The sequence below is a fragment of the Papaver somniferum genome, chromosome 2, assembly GCF_003573695.1.
Source record: "Papaver somniferum cultivar HN1 chromosome 2, ASM357369v1, whole genome shotgun sequence".
Lineage (NCBI taxonomy): Eukaryota > Viridiplantae > Streptophyta > Magnoliopsida > Ranunculales > Papaveraceae > Papaver > Papaver somniferum.
In genome coordinates, this window is record NC_039359.1 from 176,164,802 (window position 1) to 176,183,287 (window position 18,486).

Consider the following 18,486-nt stretch of genomic DNA (forward strand, 5'->3'; position numbering starts at 1 on the left):
TCCAGTTACCAACTGAGACGCAAAGAATGGTTGACCAATTATGGGTCTGAAACGAATAAGTGAAGATGCGTGTAATATTGAATATTCCCCAAGCTGTTAAAGGCAGGTTTGTACGCATAACCATGCCTTAGGCACCATCTGTAACCTTTGATGATAGCCTTTGTGAGACCATGGGGTATATGATGCTCTACATTGATCATATTAAACATGCAATAACCATCAAGTCCTTTTGATGTATACTCTCTAGCATTTACAAGTGGTGGTGACTCTTTACATATATAATATGTGCTAGTAGTGGTGGTGACTCCTAGTTACAAAATCAAGATCCCCAAATCCCTAATTACATATGACCTAGACTTCCATTTGCAAGCTTCTCATAATCATAATCAATTAAATCAAAAAATCTCCTTCGATTGATGAGAACCCAAAAAAAAATTCTTTAGCGACGCGGAAGAGCTCGTGCTTGATAACGTATTGCAGTGAAAAATATGGGAGAAAGTAAAGAGGCAAAGAGAGGTTTCTATTGATCAGAATAATGGGTTATATGGATAGAATTTCCTTTATATACATGTAAAGGTAAACTCTAAGTAACTAGATTGACCACACATCCATGGATCACAGGCCCTGTAATAGTTTTAACATTTTATATATGTTAAAAAATAAAAAGGAGAATACGAAACCATTGCATGAACCTGCATTTATTCATCTCTCTTACTTAAGACTATATTAAAAAAATCATCCACACTTTTGCAATCTCTGACCAATATATGAAAATAAATATGCCGATCTAAAGGTGGAATCCAGATAAGTGGATAAGATAAGATACAATGGTATTTAACAGCCTACGGTCAATTTTGGCCGTCGATCTCTTGACTTTGTCAAGGTTCTTTATCTTCCTTCCTGGTTGTGTTTTTCTCTTCCTCTATGGATGTGTTAAAATCCCCATTCCTGGGTGCTTTTTCTAACACTTGTTGTTGTGTGTTGTTTCTTGTCTCTTCCTGTTTTACCCGGTGTTTTTAGTTGTCTTGTTTTTTCTGGTTTGTTCTTGATAACATGTCTTCAGGTTCTAATGTAAACAATGAAGAAGAGAGGTTGATCTACGAAGCTGTTAATAATTTAGAAGAACCTCAAACCCTTGTCTATGAGGATGATGAGTAGACAGATGAAATAATTCATGGGCCCAATAAAAGCTTGGTTTTCAAGTTCAACTCTGGTAGAGAATACAGTCTGGCCATATTGAATGAAGTGCTTACAAAAGCTTGGAGACCCTCTGGCTCTCTGTCTATTTCAGATCTGGGTAGTGGTATGTACAATGTTATGTTTCTTTTTCCGTGTGACATGGAAGCTTCTCTGCAAGGATCTCCATGGTCAGTGAAAGAAGACTTGATGATTCTGGAGAAATGTCAAGAAGATTTCTTAATTGAGGAGTATGAGTTTAAATATGTGTATTTCTGGATCCATATCTATGGGTTACCATTGAGCATGATGAATGAAAGTAAAGTCTTCAACATTGCTAAAAATAAAGGTAATCCAAACCCTATTAACTCTCAGCTAGCTGCAAAATGGGGTAAGCATGCTAAAGTAAGGGGTTCGAATTAATATTACCAGACCTCTCCCAAAGGATATGGTAATAACTTTGAAAACTAAGAAGCAGATAAAGGTACAGTTCAGGTATGAAAACTTCCGAGGTTATGTTTTTATTGTGGTTTCTTTGGTCATCTACTGAAACAATGTCCTCACCTCTCGAGTAAATTAGAAGAATATAAATCATTAAGTGCGAAGGAGATAACTTTGAAAATGAATGATAAAACCATGGCTAGATATGGGGATGAAATTCGTGCTTTTCACAAATCAGGGGAACCAGGCATAATCAAAAATGGTCATTACTGCATTAACATGAAGAAACAAAGAGATGAAATTAAAGGGTCGTTGATTGTTGAGAGTAGATCACTGGATGTGAATGATGGTACAAGTCATCTTCAGATAGATTTGGCAGGACTGAGGGTAGCAGACAGTAACGGGCGCAACATCAGAGTTTCAGGTGCTGAGAAGGGGGCAAAGGGTCGGCTGGAGACTGACAAAGCAAGTGTATCATACAAAAGTAGTGAGCAGAATAACGATCAAAGGGAGGAATCTAGGATGGGTAAGCAAGACATGTGTAAACAAGTGATGCAGCAACTGGAGGTTGTTATGAAAGGGGACAAAATTCTTCTGCAAATTCATTAAATGGGGTACAAAACAAGATTGACCCAGGGCAGAGTGGTGAACGAAATGTGATAGTGCAAAACAACGAAGGTGAAATAACCATTGCTAGTAAATCACAGTCACCCTCGGTACCTTTGGTGTTGAAACAAAATAACCAGGCCCAGGTCCAGGAGAAGGAAATATTAGAGAATAATGATAAGCCAATGGATAGCTTTCTCAAATCAATTGGTGATAAAATCGATTCTTCTTCAGTTCTAAAACCTACCTCCCAAAATGATGATACTGATACTGAAAAAGACAATTCACCATCTACATCTAATACTGTAACAATCAAAACGAAGAAGCTGAATAAGGGGTGGAAGAGATCAGCGAGAAACGGTAATCAAACGCCCTCTACCAATAACAACAATGGAGAAGTCTACAGTGGATCGAAAAGAAGTGCCAGTCCAATGGATATTGATATCCCTACTAAAAAGATCATACAATCTCAAATTGCTTAAATGGGTGTGGTGGTTGTCCAGAATCAGCCACAAAATCGATGTTAATGTTCTCATGGAACTGTTGAGGATTGAGAAACATCTCGACAGTCCGTAATCTCAAGGCGTTTCTCGGGGTCTGCAATCCCAATATTGCATTTATGTCAGAGACTCTTATCAATGAGGTAACTGCTTATAATTTCTATACTTCTTTGGGTTTTGATAATTTCAAGTATACTCCTGTTGTTGGTAAAAGTGGTGGTAGTGTAGTTCTATGGAATAGTAATATTGATTTAGAGGTGATCAGTGCGGATAAAAATGTGATACACTGTCGCATTCATCAATTAGTTTTCCAAGACTGGGATTTACTGTGTGTGTATGGTCCTCCCAATCATAATCAAAGAAACAAGTTTTGGGATAATTTTTCTCAGTATTGTGCTCATCTAATAAATTTGTGGTGTATTATGGGTGATCTTAATGCCATTAAAGATATAAGGGAGAAGTCTGGTGGTAATATGAAGAGGAATCCTGCTAATACAGAGTTCAAGAACTTTGTCCAAGATAGAGTCTTAATAGATATGGGATTTGATGGCCCCGCTTTTACCTGGACTAATGGTGCTATTAATGAGAAGCCTATTTTTGAGAGATTAGATAGAGCTATGTGCACCCCAGGGTGGTTCTTCATTTTTCAGAATAATGGTGTTCTTCATCTTGCTAGGATAAGTAATGATCATGCTCCTATTTTAATCAATACCAACAGGACCAGTAAGAGGAGGCAGAAACACTCTAATAAATTCGAATCCTTCTGGGTTGATCATCCGGCTTTTCATGATGTTGTTCACAATTCTTGGAATTCTAGTCAAAACAACACCATATTCAAAATCAGTTGTTTGGTGGAAGACTTAAATAAATGGAGTAAAGAGGTTTTTGGTAACATATTTAGAGCTGTTGAGGATACTAAGGAGAAGTTGCTGCAGGTTCAAAAAGAAGCTCACATCAGAGATACTAGAACCCAAAAGAATGAATTATGTTCGAAGATTGAGAACCTGAACTCTATGCAACAAAAATATTATGAGAAGAGAAGTAAAGTAAAGTGGATTCCGAACACCGACAAGAATATTAGAGCTTTCCATTTATCTATAATCCACAGAAAGAAGAAGAATCAAATATCTGTCATTAAATTGGCTGATGGGAATTGGAGCACTGAACCAAATGAGATAGTTAACTCTTTAGTGAAACATTTATCTGAACTGTTCAAAAGAGATCCTGATGGAGAGAAGTATCTATTATGGTTGAAGCTCATTCTCATATTGATAAGGAAAGTAATGATAAAATATACATGGTTCCTACTTAGGAGGAAATTTGGTTGATAATCAAGAGAATGAAGAGTCTTAAATATCCAGGCCCAGATGGAATGTCACCCTTATTCTTTAAAAAATGTTGGAAGCTCATTGGTGAGGATGTCTCGAAAACTATCAAAGACTGTTTTATTTCTGCTGCCATTCCTCCGGGGCTCAATCACACCAACATTGTGCTGATACCCAAGGTAAAAAATCCTTCTACTCCAGCTGAGTATCGTCACATTTCCTTAAAAAATGTCATGTATAAAGTAGTGACTAAGATTCTTTCTCAGCGACTGAAAAGCCATCTTAATAAACTAGTCGACAGAGCTCAATCTACATTCATTCCCGGTAGATCAATTAAAGATAATATCGTGGCAGAAAAAGAGCTTTTACACTCTATGGAAAACTCTAAATCTATTATATGTGCTTTTGATCTTAAATTAGACATTAGTAAAGCTTATGACAAAGTTAGCTGGAGATTCTTAAGTCACTGTCTTAACATTTTTGGTATAGTAGGGAAACACATGATCTGATTATGAACTGTATATCTACGACATCGTTTTCAGTTATAGTTAATAGTCAACCTGAAGGGTATTTTCTTAATGGTAGGGAATTACGTCAAGGGTGTCCACTATCCCCATATCTATTTATTCTTTGCTCGCAAGGTTTATCTTGGATCATGAGAACCATGGAGACCAATGCTTTATACAATGGATATAGGATTTGCAAGTATGCCCCGGCAGTTTCCCACCTTATGTTCATTGATGATATTTTTCTGTTTGGTACCTTGGATAACCAAACTGTGAGTACCCTAATGGACGTTCTTAACATCTACGTTGCTTGGTCTGGTCAATGCGCAAACATGAATAAGTCTGCGGTGTTATTTAGTAAAGGTGTTGATGATAATAGAAAATCTGAAGTAGCTGCCTTTCTGGGAGTTCAACAGATGGATAACTGTGATAAGTATTTGAGGGACCATCTTTTGAAACCTGCTCACCAGAGTGTTTCCTTTGATTTCGTTACCAATAAGTTTGATGGGAGTTTGGCGGGTTGGAAAGGTATATTTCTATCTCATGCTGGGAGAATTGTGTTAATCATGACAGTCCTGGGGCTCATCCCTCCGTTCTTCATGGCCACATACATTATTCCGAATAAGATTCTAAAAACTCTCACTAAAACTATGAGGAATTTTTGGTGAGGTCATAGCAGGCAGGAAAGGAAAATGCATTTTATTAAATGGGAGCAAATGGAATTGGCTAAGGAGCAAGGGGTCTAGGCATAATATATCTTCAGAGCTTAAACAAGGCTATGATAGCAAAATTAATTTGGAAATTATTTGAAGACGCTGACTGTCTTTGGGTGCAGTTAATGGAGACCAAATACTTCAAAGGAAACAGTTTCTGGGAACTTAAAAAACCTTCAATTTGTTCATCTACTTGGAATGCAATGCTTAGTTGCAGAGAATCTATGAAAGATGGTAGCTGCTGGAATGTTGTCGATGGTGAAAAAATTAATATATGGCATGACCCTTGGATACCTAAATTGCAGAATAAAGTCCCTGAATGTATAACTGAAGACCATGGTGATATCAAGAAGGTAAAAGACTTAATGATTGTAGGTGAGAACAGATGGGACGAAGTAAAGCTGCAACAGCTCTTCAATCAATCTGATGCTCATAAGATAATGGATATCTATTTATCAAATGATACGGAGGACAGAAGCTCTGACAAAATGCTATGGATTCACCACCCAACGGAGTCTTTTCAACCAAATCTTTCCTCAATACCATTGCAGATAGTCATCCCAATACTTCGCAAAATGCTGAATTCCCATGGAAGAAATTCTGGAGGGTGAGAAACTTTCAACCCCAAAATCCACTTATTTCTCTGGAGATTAATCAACAATGGGCTGGCAGTAGCTGGTAACGTTGGGAAACACATTAGGGGGTAAATATGGACTGCAGGTTTTGTAATGCTGAAGCTGAAACGATAAATCATCTTTTTTTGAATTGTCAAGCCACTCATGCAATTCTCTTTGCTTCCCCCATGAACCTCATAATCAACGCTGCTGAGGGGAAGACTATTAGAGATTTCATCATCAGATGGCTTAATGAAGGAGACAACCACTCCAAGCTGAAGATGGGTGCTTGTATGTTCTGGGCTATTTGGAAGTCAAGAAATAACATCACCTTCAACAAGGACACTTTCAACATCCAGAATATAATTACGGATGCCTTATATTGGTTTAATATGGAGGGCAGTACTTATGAGATTAATGATTGTCTTAAAAAAGTAATTTGCTGGAAGCTCAGACTGATCATTGACTACCTCCGCCTGCTAATGTTATTAAAGTTAACTTTGACAGAGCTGCGAGGCCTAATGGTTATGCTTGTAGTGCAGTTGCTAGAGATTATAAGGTGGTTTTCCAGGACTGTCAGAATAAGATGTTAGACTATTTATCTGCAGTGGAGGCGGAGACCCATGGTGCGTTACTTGCAGTGGATCTTGCCTTGAGTAGGGGCTTCAGAAACATCATTCTAGAGGGCGACTCACTGATCATAATCAATTCCCTCGGGTTTGAGCATTACCAGTACCCCTGTATAATAAGAATTTGCATCAGTAGATTGAAGGGTATGTTAAATCTTTTTCACTCTGTGTGATTCAATTATGCCAGAAAGGAGGCCAACTCTACGGCTCACCTATTAGCAGCTCATGCTGTGTCAAACCACTCGTCTGAGATGAGGTTATCTTCCCCTCCTTCTTGTATTGCTCAGCACTTCGATTGCGTGAGCTTTTCTTCCACTTAGTTTTTCTCTCTTTTTTTCTTTTTCTTTCTCTTGTTCCTTTTTTCCTTGAAAATGATAAACAGATAAGTATTCACATAACTCCGAAGTATTCATACGTGTCCTAACCTAACTCCGAACCTAATAAAGCTTGTAATATGAGACAGCCGTAAATTCGCGGATCTAGATAGTTCGTCCGTTGGAGTCGTGAGAACTTAAATTGGTTTGACGCATGTAATATGAGGCAGTCGTAAATTCACGGATCCGGATAGTTTAAATTGGTTTGACCCGGTCAAAGCTTGACTCATCCCATTAAGTCTCATTTTTCTTCTGAAACTCAAAAAAAGGTTGGGAATGACGGGGATTTGACATAGTTGTAGGCGTCGGTTTTTGAATATAACATCATTTTATCTTATTTTTTTCACACTAAAACACTCTTTTCACCTTTACTAGTCTTTTATGGTTATAAATATTTATTAATATGTTATCAGCCGAACCAATAACTCAAAAACAAATTATACGTGTGTATACCGTTCGAAATAATTCCTTATTTCGGAACCACGAATCGTTAACCGCATTTTTGATATTTGATTTTTAGAAATCCGAATTATACACAGTATGCTCATTTTTAGAAATCCGAATTATACACATAGTATGCCCGTTCCGTAAGTACGCCGAATCCCGTATTGCTAACCGGGGTCAACCATAAACACCTAAACTTAAACTTACAATTTCATAGCCTAATTTACATCGGGGATCTAAAAGCACGGTTTTAATTGACAATAAGACAAACAAACAGAAGTTTCTTAAAAGACAAAAGGCCCAGAAAACTGGTTTTCCAGATTTTCCTGAGCATGCTTTTCTTGGATTTTATCTTTCGCCACAGTTGTTTTTACTTCCATTTGAAAGTATGAGGGACCTTATTCAATAGAAGTTATGTAGTTCAGTTTCTTAATTGTTGACATAAAATCGTTTATTTTTTCAAATATTTGACCGAAGCAAAAAACTGTTCATATAATAGAGAAATATGAAAACAGTATGTTGTGTTAAAAAACAAAACTAAAGAAGATGGTTTAAACGCTTAACTTTGAATCGTTGGTTCAAACCAAAGGATCCGATTGAGACAAATGGATCCTATTTTTACACAATCAGGTCCTTACTCTTAAGTCTTAAGAGGCATTCATTAACCTTCCCAAGGAAAAACACAAAAGTACCAGAGACAAATATTTTTTTCAAAAACCAGATCTGACTCTGATTAAAAGTCAAACAGTGGCCAGTGACTTGAGGCAGAGGTTATCCAGTTATTAGAAGAAAATAAAACTAACAAAAGCCACAGATACTTATTTGAAAAGTAGCAAAGCCATCGACATCGAGTGAACTGCTTACTGCGGGGCATTTCTTTGATGCAGAAGTTTTCTTATGAAAAAACATGTAAAGCAAAATAATTACACTGGACAAAGAGATGACGGGATCAAAGCTATTGTAACTTTATCTAAATCATGTGACATAAATTTTCTATGAGCAAAATCATGTATGACTAACAATTGAGTATCACAGAGATGGTTCGTACTCATAGATGAGGCTACTCGTACGGGTATTGCATATGTAAATTGACAGAAAGAGCAGTTGATATATTAATGCTCATTTAAAAACAATTATATTCATATCTTTTTCCTAAACATAAGCAGTGTTTAAAATAACGAAAGCGTAAACCGTTGCGCTCTCATAGTAAAGCGCAAAGCGCCAGTAAAAAACGTTACCAACGCGTTGCCTCAAAATATACGTACAACTATTTTTCTAAATGAAAACTAAGAAGTACGTGCAAGAAGAGGGAGAAGTGTTAAAGAGAAGTAGAAACATCTTAAATCTGCTGACAATTGTTTCTTCTTGGTATATGATTATAGACTGCAGGCATATTAATAACTGTCATAATACTCTCTTGACAGGTTTCTACACCTTGGACAGCTGGCTTTTTATAAGCTTTACATGTTTTATATGATCAATAGGTTGTCATATTACTCTCTTGACAGCTGACACTCATAGCTTTTATATAAAGACAAAGCCAAAATAGCCTTTTGGGAAGAGAAAAAAAACAAAACTGAATTTACTTTCTAGAGCGCACGTTTCAGGGCGTTTCTTTTTCAAAGCGCAAAAAAGCGCGCTCTGGTGCGCGCCTTGAAACGCTTTTTTAAACACTATTCATAAGTTACTTCATAGAACTGAAGTACCATAAAAAGTGACTATTGGCCGCATAAACTCCTCTAAGGTCAGTTCACTTTCTAAAGAATATAGATAGATGTTCAACTTGTTATACCATGGCCACCTGATAAAACAGCAAATCATGACGAAGGATCTGTCTTCTTTCTTTATTTTTGTTTTCAATTGTTTTGTTATGTCAGCATATTATGGAGAATCGAAAATGTGAATTACTGAAGTAATCAAAACAAGAAAAATCATACCTGATAATAAGATATTGGTCTCCATTAATGGTGACAACAACTTTTGAGAGCCTCCTACAGTTGGATCTGAAATGAACTATATAATAATAGAAATTAATAAGATAAATACTCATCTAAATGCCTCAATGATTGAGACCCATATCTAATATCTAGATTTTCTTCTCCATAAAAAATAATTACAGGAAAAATATAAACTGATAAACTGCCAAGTCCATAAACGTCACTAATCAAAAAGTCAGAACAATCACTAAAATATCAATCAGTATTACTGCAAAAATAGATAAGTCATGTTTACGCTATAAATTGGCAAGTCAGCATGTTCTGGTTCTTGACAGAGCTTGAAATGCATAAAATTAAAATGTTTGGTAGCTCAAAAACCGGTCTCTTGGTACTTCAAAGAGGCGAATGTAATCAGCAGCCCACTATCAACAGACCTCCATGTCCCGATGCGTTATATAACAAAACATTAATCACTCGAACACTTATGGAGCTAGCAGTGATCAAACCTGGCTCATAACTAAACATTCGTGATATATTTCTTCTCATTGTACTAAAAAATTATGGTGGTGGAGCCCATTTGCCGTCTTTGAACTTTTCATAGAAGCTGGAGCATTTGGACACAACATAGAAAACTGCAGGCAGAAACAAAAAGGAAAGAGAATTAAATAGAAGTGGGGAAAATGAAGAATTACACTGAAGTTATAGATGACAATTGGCAGATCAATTTTTAGGAAAGGAATCCCACCTGGGATTCCAGGAATCACAAAGTTCGGCTGCCCCAGAACATCATGAAGCATTTTCTTTTCATTTACCTTGACCCAGCTAACAGAAACTTTGCCTAGGAAATAACAACAATGAAGTTAGCTTTCTGTAAGTAACCTTGCTGTAGCTGCAAGTGCGAGTATATATTTTGCAAGAGCTTGCAATATGATTAACAAGAACCCAGCCGATTGGAAACAATAACAAGTGCATAGATACTTCTGGCATCATGTTTGATGATAAACTTACTTTTAAGGTAAGAGGGCATAAGTAAGCTCATGGTCATCCTGATGGACCATAACGGGCCAACAATGACTATCACCCAAACTCTAGTACTGTAAAGTTCATATTTACAACCCAGAGTCCCTAGACATCAAATTTGAAAATTTCTCCTACCTTATTCAACTAATTAAAGATAATGTTATAATTATGTGAAATACTTGAGAGGAATATTGGCTATCGGGAATACATAGCTCAGTGAAACTCTCGACATAGAGGTGAAGCCGTCTAAGAATTCAACTTTATTTTCTTCCATTCCTCATACTGTACCTTCTTTTTTTCTGATTGTTGGATCAAAAGAATATTTAATGAAAAGTACTGTGAATATGTCTTCCCACAATAGCAAACAAAGGACAATTCCGGATGTATATTACCTGCTGAGGTGCTTTCAGTTAAACTCGCACTTGCATCTTTCTCTTCTTCAACAATGCTTTCTGCAAGAAAACCAGCACTGCCTTCTAAGAGATGCCGAAGATATTCCGTCTTTGACAAGGGAGATCCAGATCCAGCCTGATGCTTCAATTGGTTAACAAACATTTGGAATACGGAATGCCAGTTTGAATTAAATTTTAAATCCAACACATTCATGAAATAATAGTTAATCTTAAATTCACACACTATACACCAAAGCAAAGACATCCAAAGTTGGTCATACCTCGTAATACAACTCGATAGTTTCACGGGTGTAAGCATGTTCTGTATCCCATGGTAATGGTGGAGAAGTTTCTGAAAACATGTTTGAAGCTAAGGACATCAAAAATTACTTAGATGCTACTATGACATTCAATTGCTTGAAAGGAAAGAAAAATGCACACAGCTTATGAAAGGATATCATATCAAGGTGATTCGAGAACATGTCAACCTCACAAAAATCCTCAATAAAGTCACTAGACATTACTTCTGCGTAAAGAAGAAGAACAGGCCAGTGAAGAATATTTTGTTTATCCAATGTTGGCTTCACCATTCCAGTAAGTTCTTGATATGCAGCCTTCCCAATCTTCAAATTTCTCTTTTCAACTGCAGAAACAATATTCTGCAGAGTCGGGGAAGATATCACATTAGACATAATGTTCCAAGAAATGGTTATTTCTGAAACCACAAATGACACAATAGGTTGAATACAGAAGTTAGTTCAACTATTTTGGCAACTCAATCTAGCTCTAGCAATTTTCTATAGACTAATAAAGCACAAAAGATTGCTTAATACGATCAACGTGCATGTGCCAAATTCACAGCAGGGGTATTTTTGAAGGTTCCTGAAATGAGGGGCATTTATCTAGTTACCTCTTTAACATTATGTCTGATTCTACCAACTACCCAGAGTTGCACAACACATAAATTGTAAAGGTTAGAGATAGGAAAAGATGCTGACCTTAGCTGCAGCAATCGCCTTTGAAACTTGAGCATCATGGTTTTCTCTTTCTAATATTTTTGAGTTAATTTGCTTCTCCAACTTCTTTAGTTCATCGTTACTAGGAGAGTGTTCAAGCCCTCTTCGACAGAACTCTAATGCTTCAGTAAATAACTCTAATGAAAAGGCTGCTTTAGCAGCTCTATAGTGTGCCTATCAAAAGTTACATTCCTAAAAATGTTTAATACAGATACCTCTTTTAAGGAACAAAGTAACTCAGAAACTGGCAGATTCAGAAAAAATTAACTTATAACCTTAACATTTGAGGGAGACAGCTTAATTCCCTCTTCAGCATCATTCAAGGCACGCCTATAATTCCCAAGTAGTAGATTCACGTGAGAGCGATTTGAGAAGATAATTGAGGTATCAGAGTCAGTTAACGCCTTTTGGTTAATCGCTCGAGTGTAGCAATCAATTGCATCCGAGTAGTGCTTTTTGCCCATCTTAACATACTCATTGCCTTTATCCTACATCAACAAAAAAATATTATAATCTTAATGACGTAACATGTACTTTATCCAAACAACCTAGAAGCAATCCCTTGAATTACGTCAGCCAGACTGAAACATTATGCTCCAAATAATCTATCTATCTACAAACATATACATAGAGTTCATATTAAACCTAACTTAGAAACTGTCCTAGAATCCGCGGAGCAGAGATTATATCCAAAGTCGAGAAAAATGTAAATTAAGCCGAGAATTCAGAAATAAAACAGATTTTAAACCTTGTATGGCAAATACTGGGGTAGTACTATAATACTGGACACTCTTAAAAGAGTTGCAACCATGGAAATTTCTCTTTACTGAATCTGTAAGTACACAAAAATTGTGTAGTAGATACTACTCGAAAGAAAAAGAAAGAGAGGAATAACCTTGAGTTCGAAGGCAGATGATTTTTTGATAGCAGCAATGGCATCTAGGTCTGCTTTCTCGTTTTCTGTTAAGGGTTCTGCGCCAGGCTCCATTAACAAAGCCATGATTAACAACAAACACTCACCAACTCTTCCACTCTCTCTAAAAAGGGGCAAATACAGTGTTGGAATTTTGAAGGGTCCGCACACTCGAAAAGGAATACCAGACACCTTTCCGAGGAACCCTGATTTTGGGCATACCAAAATCTTCTTAGGCATACGAAGCACTAGTCCTAATTTTGGTGACTTTACAGGGTACCTATGGGGTGGTTCAATTACCTATATGTCCTTAAATCCTTTAAATTACTGCTAATCTATCCCTAACCCTAATACAAAACCTATAATCAACTACACCTAAAATTAGTTTCATTCACCTTCTTCTTCTTCCTCTCCACAGCCGAACTCATTCACCCTTCCCTTTCTTTTTTTTTCATCGCGGAAATTTAATCGTCGATTCGTGAAAATTTAGTCGATGATTAAACTCATCTATATAATGGGTCTTCGTAAGCCAGTATCTCGTTCAAATCGATCGACTCAATGGGTTACAGGGTATCTATATAAGAAGCCAGTATCTATATAAGAAGGTTAGTTCTACAAACCCATCTCGTATTTGATGTTTTAGATTGGTTTGGTCGATTTAATTCGTCAAAATCATGTTTCTGCGGCGGTTACAGGGTATGGTTCGGCGCAAAACAAATCTTAGATGTGCGCCGAGCTGTTCTTGAAACTGAACCCTGAAAGTGCATATGAACGGCTTGGCGTATATCTGAAGTCCGTTTTGAGCTGAACTTAGTGACACAGAGACTTATATTTAGGATCGACTTATTCGATGGTGTTAGTTTTGTGCCGAATATGTTTTATGAATTTCAGAAATTTTGCATGTGCGTAGGATCGGCTTGTATGGTAGTATTAGTTTTGTGCCGAATAAATGTTGTTTGAATTTCAGAATTTTTGCATGTGCTTAGGATCGGCTTATATGGTTGTATTAGTTTTGTGCCGAATAAATGTTGTTTGAATTTCAGAATTTTTGCATGTGCTTAGGATCGGCTTGTATGGTTGTATTAGTTTTGCGCCGAATAAATGTTTCAATTCATAAGTCTAGATTCGGCTTATTCGATAGTATTAGGGTTGCGCCGAATATCATTGTTAAAATTTCATAAATTTTACAAGTGTATAGGATCGGCTTATTTATATGATATCATGTTGCGCCGAATACATGTTTGAGTTCATAATCATAGATTCGGCTTATTCGATGGTATCGGTTGTGAGCCGAATATATAGAATCGGTTTATAATTGTTTTGTAATATGAGACGATCCACTCTCTGTGTAAGATAATAAAAATTTCAAGACATGATTCATACTTGCGCCGAATTAGTCTTATAACTTTCATACTTGTGTCAGGACCAATGCCGCGGGTAGGGAGATGTTGAAAAAAATGAAGGCCAAACTTGGTTGCAAAACACCAATGACCGTGGAAGAACAAAAATACCTCATCAACAAGTGGGATGCAATCATCAACAAAGGACAAGGACCCGAGGAACCCGAACAAAGGCCTACCACTAAGAAGAGGGGTCGTGATTAAATGTCCTTTTATGTTTCCAACTTCCTTTTAATCATTTGTCCTTCAGGTTCGGCTTTTTCTATAATTTGAGTTATAAGCCGAGCCTTAAAAATCATTATTGGTGTAATCCAGTATATAGTTCGGCTTAAATCTCACCAATATGGTGAGCCGAATCTGTAAAAATTTTCAAAATTAGATAAAAAATAGCCGTTACTTATATAGGTTCGGCTTATGTTCTAAAATTTCTATAAGCCGAACCTTTACTTTTTTTCACGAAATTCTAGGAATGACTCTTTTTTTGAAAGATATAGCCGTTGTAAAACTATATTCTATATATACCTACATGTTTTTTCATATTCTCAACCACATATGCTCAACAAATGGCACCCCCAACTCATAAGTTTACTCTAGAAGAAGATTTATCTCTTTGCACTAATTATGTAGCATACCATCCAAAAAGGTTCTTCTTCAACCGATAATGAGCCGACTAGGGATGGTCATGAGGCGGGTATGGGGCGGGGATCTTGTATCCCAGTCACTGCCCCGTTAAAAAAAAAACCCACACCCTCCCCGTTACCCGCTTGATCTGGGACGGGGAGGGTATGGGAAATACCCGTACGGGCGGGTTTTTTACGGGTTACCCATAACATTAAGCTCAAATATGATTAGGGTTGCACAAGACCCGCCCACGATATCTAAACCCACCCGTACCCGCTAAATCCGTGGGTTTTTAATCCATACCCGCCCGTTGTGGGTGCGGGGTTGGTTATGAAAAAAAAACCCGCTGTCTGTGGGTGCGAGGTTGGTTTAAGCTAATACCCGCCCATACCCGCCCAAAAAACCCGCAGATTATATATCATTAGATAAAACTAGTCCTAGTCGTCCATTATGAAACCCTAATACTAGTAGATAGGATAACTGATAACCCTCATTCACTTTCTACACTCTTCTCTCTGTTCGGCCTCTCCTCTTCTTCCTCCTCAGTTCTTCTTCTTCACCTACGAACGACAATTACCAGAAATCTTCACCAGAAATCGACAACAACAACTTCGAATCTTCACCAGAAATCGACAACAATCGAAAAATCAACAGATTCAACACTTAATCTTCATCTGTGAACTTCCTACATATGAATATTTTGGGGGTTTTGGTTTTTTTTTCTCACTTAATCAAGGAGAATAGAAGTTACTCTAAATACTTGAATATAAAGCGGGTTTAAACCCGTTTAAACCCATACCCGCCCAACCCGTAGCGGGCGGGTAACAAAACCCGCCCGTTGTTTGTGGGTGCGGGGTTGGTTATGAAAAAAAAAACTGCAGTCTGTGGGTGCGAGGTTGGTTTTAGCTTATACCCTCCCATACCCGCCCATGTGCAACCCTAAATATGATGAGTTAATTTAATAATCAATACCTAAGTTCAACCAATAATAATAATAATAATTTAAAATTTCAAACTCATAAATTCATCGTAAAACAAGCAAAGAAAAACAAATTGGTCTATAAACGAGCATCACTCATTTTAGTTCTTAATTATTTCTTATCAAGTATCTTCCTCCATGTTGATCACCTAATCGTCTGCTTCAGTTTCTTCCCAAAATGTTTCACCATCGAATTTTGATCCACCTAGCCAAAATAAGAAAGTGTATCATATAACCATAATGATGTATTAAATGTAAAAAAAACATTTCAATAAAAAGAGAATTTCATTACCATTCAGCATATCCCATAGTCAGTCTTGAGCTCACATCAAAGCTTCCAACGTTTTTGGATGAAGTCTATTACGTTGGACACTCACAAATCTACCTCCGGTACTAAAATCTGATTCGGAAGCTACCGTTGAAACTGGAATCGCTAAAATATCTCTAGCCATACACTGCAAGACTGGATATTTAATCCCATTTGTCTTCCACCATGCTAGTATGTCAAAATTACCAATCCTACGTAAAATATCTTCTTCTAAGTAATTGGTTAATTCTGACTTAACAGTACTAGTAGGAGCAGTATTAGAGACAAACATATCAAACTTTTTCAAAGGATCTACGTCATCGTTAAAACCATGCATCTCTGAAGTGAAAGACAAATCATTTTGGCTAACAGATTTTTCAGCAAATTTTACTTTCAGTTCATACTCCGTCGCCAAATCAACGCATAAATCGAGTACTCGATCAATTTCGATTTTTGAAAAAGCTTGACCATAAATTTGTGGAAAATAAAACTCAATCAATTTCATCTTAAACCTTGGATCTAACATAATTGCTACGGCCATTACTCCATTGATCACAAACCAATACTCTTCAAACTTCTCTATCATTTCATATGCCATTTCCTTAATCACACCAACTTTAGATTTTTTCCACTCATTTAATGACAATCTAATATCACAAAAACTTGGAAAGAAAAGGTTGGTGGTAGGATATTTTACTCCGGAAAACTTCTCTGTGAAGGTATAAAATATCTTAAGTTTGTCGCACATTTCCTTTGCCAACAACCAATCTTCATCATCTGGCAAACAATCATACTGTGGCTCACGTTGCTTTAGTCGAGCAAAAACCTTCTGATACTTAATAGCAGTATTAAGCATCAGGTATGTTGAGTTCCATCTTGTCTCACAATCAAGAACTAACTTATTTATACTCGAAATATTTAGTTGACGGGCGGCCTCTTCAAATTTCTCAACTCGTTTTGGTGTTGCTTTCCAGTAAGCAACACTATTACGAATCAACTCGATTGCTCCTTTGATCCCCTCTAATCCTTTCTTGACTATAAGAGCTAATATGTGTGCACAACAACGCATATGAAAAATATCTCCACCCGACAGTAAGTTACTTGATAATTTTTCTAGGTGAAGTTGGATCATAAGATCATTAGTGGAACAATTATATACAGTGAGAGTGGATACTTTACCATCGATATTCCAGTCTAGCAGACACTCCATCAATGCAGCTGACAGGACTTCAGCCGTGTGCGGACATGGCACATACATAAACCTAATACAAAATAAAATTCAGATGGTTGATTAGACCGTACTACGTAGCAACTAGTAATTAATCAGTAACAAAATTAATGGTAGTGATTTTTCATTTATGACGTGCATATCCAATGCCTGAAATCATTAAATGAATACGCGTACCTGATAATTCGGCTTTGCAAGATCCACGATTCATCGATGAAATGAGCCGTAATAACTATGTATCCTTTCTTTTGCTTACTAGTCCACATATCAGTAGTCAACGCAATTTTACCTTTATGTTTTTGTAGCACCTCCATTGTTTTAGTTTTTTCTTCATCATAGATTTTAAGGATATCCCTTTTAATTGTGCTCCGAGATACCACCTTAAACAACGGTTGAAGCGCATTTGAATATCGTCTAAATCCGGCATGTTCAACGATGGAAAGCGGATACTCGTGTATGATTATCATATAAGCAAGTTCCTTCCTAGCGAACGATTGATCAAAACTGTACGTGTTAAGCTGACTTCTTCCGTCACTTTTTTTACTCGGAGTGATATTGATTGTCTTATGTCTTGTTGTTTACGTCGAGGACATCTTTTCATGTGTGCGTGTAGATGCTTAGTCCCATTTGTGCTTTTTCCTCCTAATGGTTTATGACAATATTTGCAAACTGCTTTGTCTTCCCCTTTTATCTTTTTCTTTTCAAAGTGGTTCCACACTATGGATCTTTTCTTCCCTGAAACTATAGCAATTTCACCTTCGGCATTATCACAATCACCTGTAATGTTTGCCTCGGCAGTTTCACCATGGTCATCATCCATTGGAGAACTTGGAATTGTCTCGACATGGTGTTCAGACTGTTTGGATTCACCTCGTGTGGATATAGTTGTCATTTTGGGATCACTGTGTAATATACACATAAAATAATATAATATATATAATAATGAAAGCTTAAATAATATAATATAATCAATACAATAATTAAATAATATAATATAATATAATTTCTTAGTTTAAATATAATATAAATAATTAATGATATCTTATACTTTTACGTTTTCTTTTATAATATAATATAATTTCTTAGTTTAAATATAATATAAATAATTAATGATATCTTATACTTTTACCTTTTCTTTTATAATATAATATAATATAATATAATATCTTAGTTTAAATATAATATAAATAATTAATAAAAATATAAAATCCTAAAATGGGAACGTACGGGGCGAATATGGGGCGGAGACCTAGAATCCCATCCCCGCCCATCCCCGTTTCACTAATTTCGGGTATTATCCATACCCAACCCCAAACCCGTTTGTACGGGTAAAACCCTATCCAAT

At 36.6% G+C, this 18,486-nt stretch overlaps 3 protein-coding genes across 4 annotated transcripts; 1 reads left to right on the top strand and 2 right to left on the bottom strand.

Annotated features, from left to right (window-relative positions):
- The first annotated feature begins 1,400 nt into the window (after positions 1-1,400).
- Positions 1,401-6,896, top strand: LOC113349842. Its single transcript, XM_026593882.1, has 2 exons — positions 1,401-4,227; positions 4,634-6,896. The coding sequence occupies exon 1, from the start codon at positions 2,843-2,845 to the stop codon at positions 4,049-4,051; it is 1,209 nt and encodes a 402-aa protein (XP_026449667.1). The 5' UTR covers positions 1,401-2,842; the 3' UTR covers positions 4,052-4,227; positions 4,634-6,896.
- Positions 6,897-9,374: 2,478 nt separating this feature from the next.
- Positions 9,375-12,821, bottom strand: LOC113349843 (tetratricopeptide repeat protein 4 homolog). 2 transcript variants are annotated; one of them, XM_026593883.1, is made up of 8 exons: positions 12,589-12,821; positions 11,969-12,181; positions 11,676-11,867; positions 11,136-11,336; positions 10,959-11,039; positions 10,678-10,819; positions 10,011-10,103; positions 9,375-9,897 (listed from the first exon to the last, which is right to left on the bottom strand). In XM_026593883.1, exons 1-8 carry the CDS (start codon positions 12,691-12,693, stop codon positions 9,824-9,826), a joined length of 1,101 nt encoding a protein of 366 aa, XP_026449668.1. In that variant the 5' UTR covers positions 12,694-12,821; the 3' UTR covers positions 9,375-9,823. The 2 variants fall into 2 exon arrangements, with proteins under 2 accessions (XP_026449668.1, XP_026449669.1); XM_026593884.1 differs by having other exon boundaries at positions 10,678-10,813; positions 12,589-12,820.
- Positions 12,822-17,604: 4,783 nt separating this feature from the next.
- On the bottom strand, positions 17,605-18,033 carry LOC113352444. The gene has a single exon (XM_026596262.1). It carries the CDS (start codon positions 18,031-18,033, stop codon positions 17,605-17,607), a length of 429 nt encoding a protein of 142 aa, XP_026452047.1.
- Positions 18,034-18,486: the final 453 nt, after the last annotated feature.

What these genes read in the sequence shown, in the direction of transcription:
- LOC113349842 (XM_026593882.1), top strand. Translation starts at nt 2,843, where the DNA reads ATGTCAGAGACTCTTATCAATGAGGTAACTGCTTATAATTTCTATACT.
- LOC113349843 (XM_026593883.1), bottom strand. Translation starts at nt 12,693, where the DNA reads ATGGCTTTGTTAATGGAGCCTGGCGCAGAACCCTTAACAGAAAACGAG. An exon ending in CTATCGAGTTGTATTACGAG is followed by an intron (nt 10,820 to 10,958) that starts GTATGACCAACT and finishes AACCAATTGAAG; the next exon opens with CATCAGGCTGGATCTGGATC. An exon ending in AACTGAAAGCACCTCAGCAG is followed by an intron (nt 10,104 to 10,677) that starts GTAATATACATC and finishes GTTATTTCCTAG; the next exon opens with GCAAAGTTTCTGTTAGCTGG.
- LOC113352444 (XM_026596262.1), bottom strand. Translation starts at nt 18,033, where the DNA reads ATGACAACTATATCCACACGAGGTGAATCCAAACAGTCTGAACACCAT.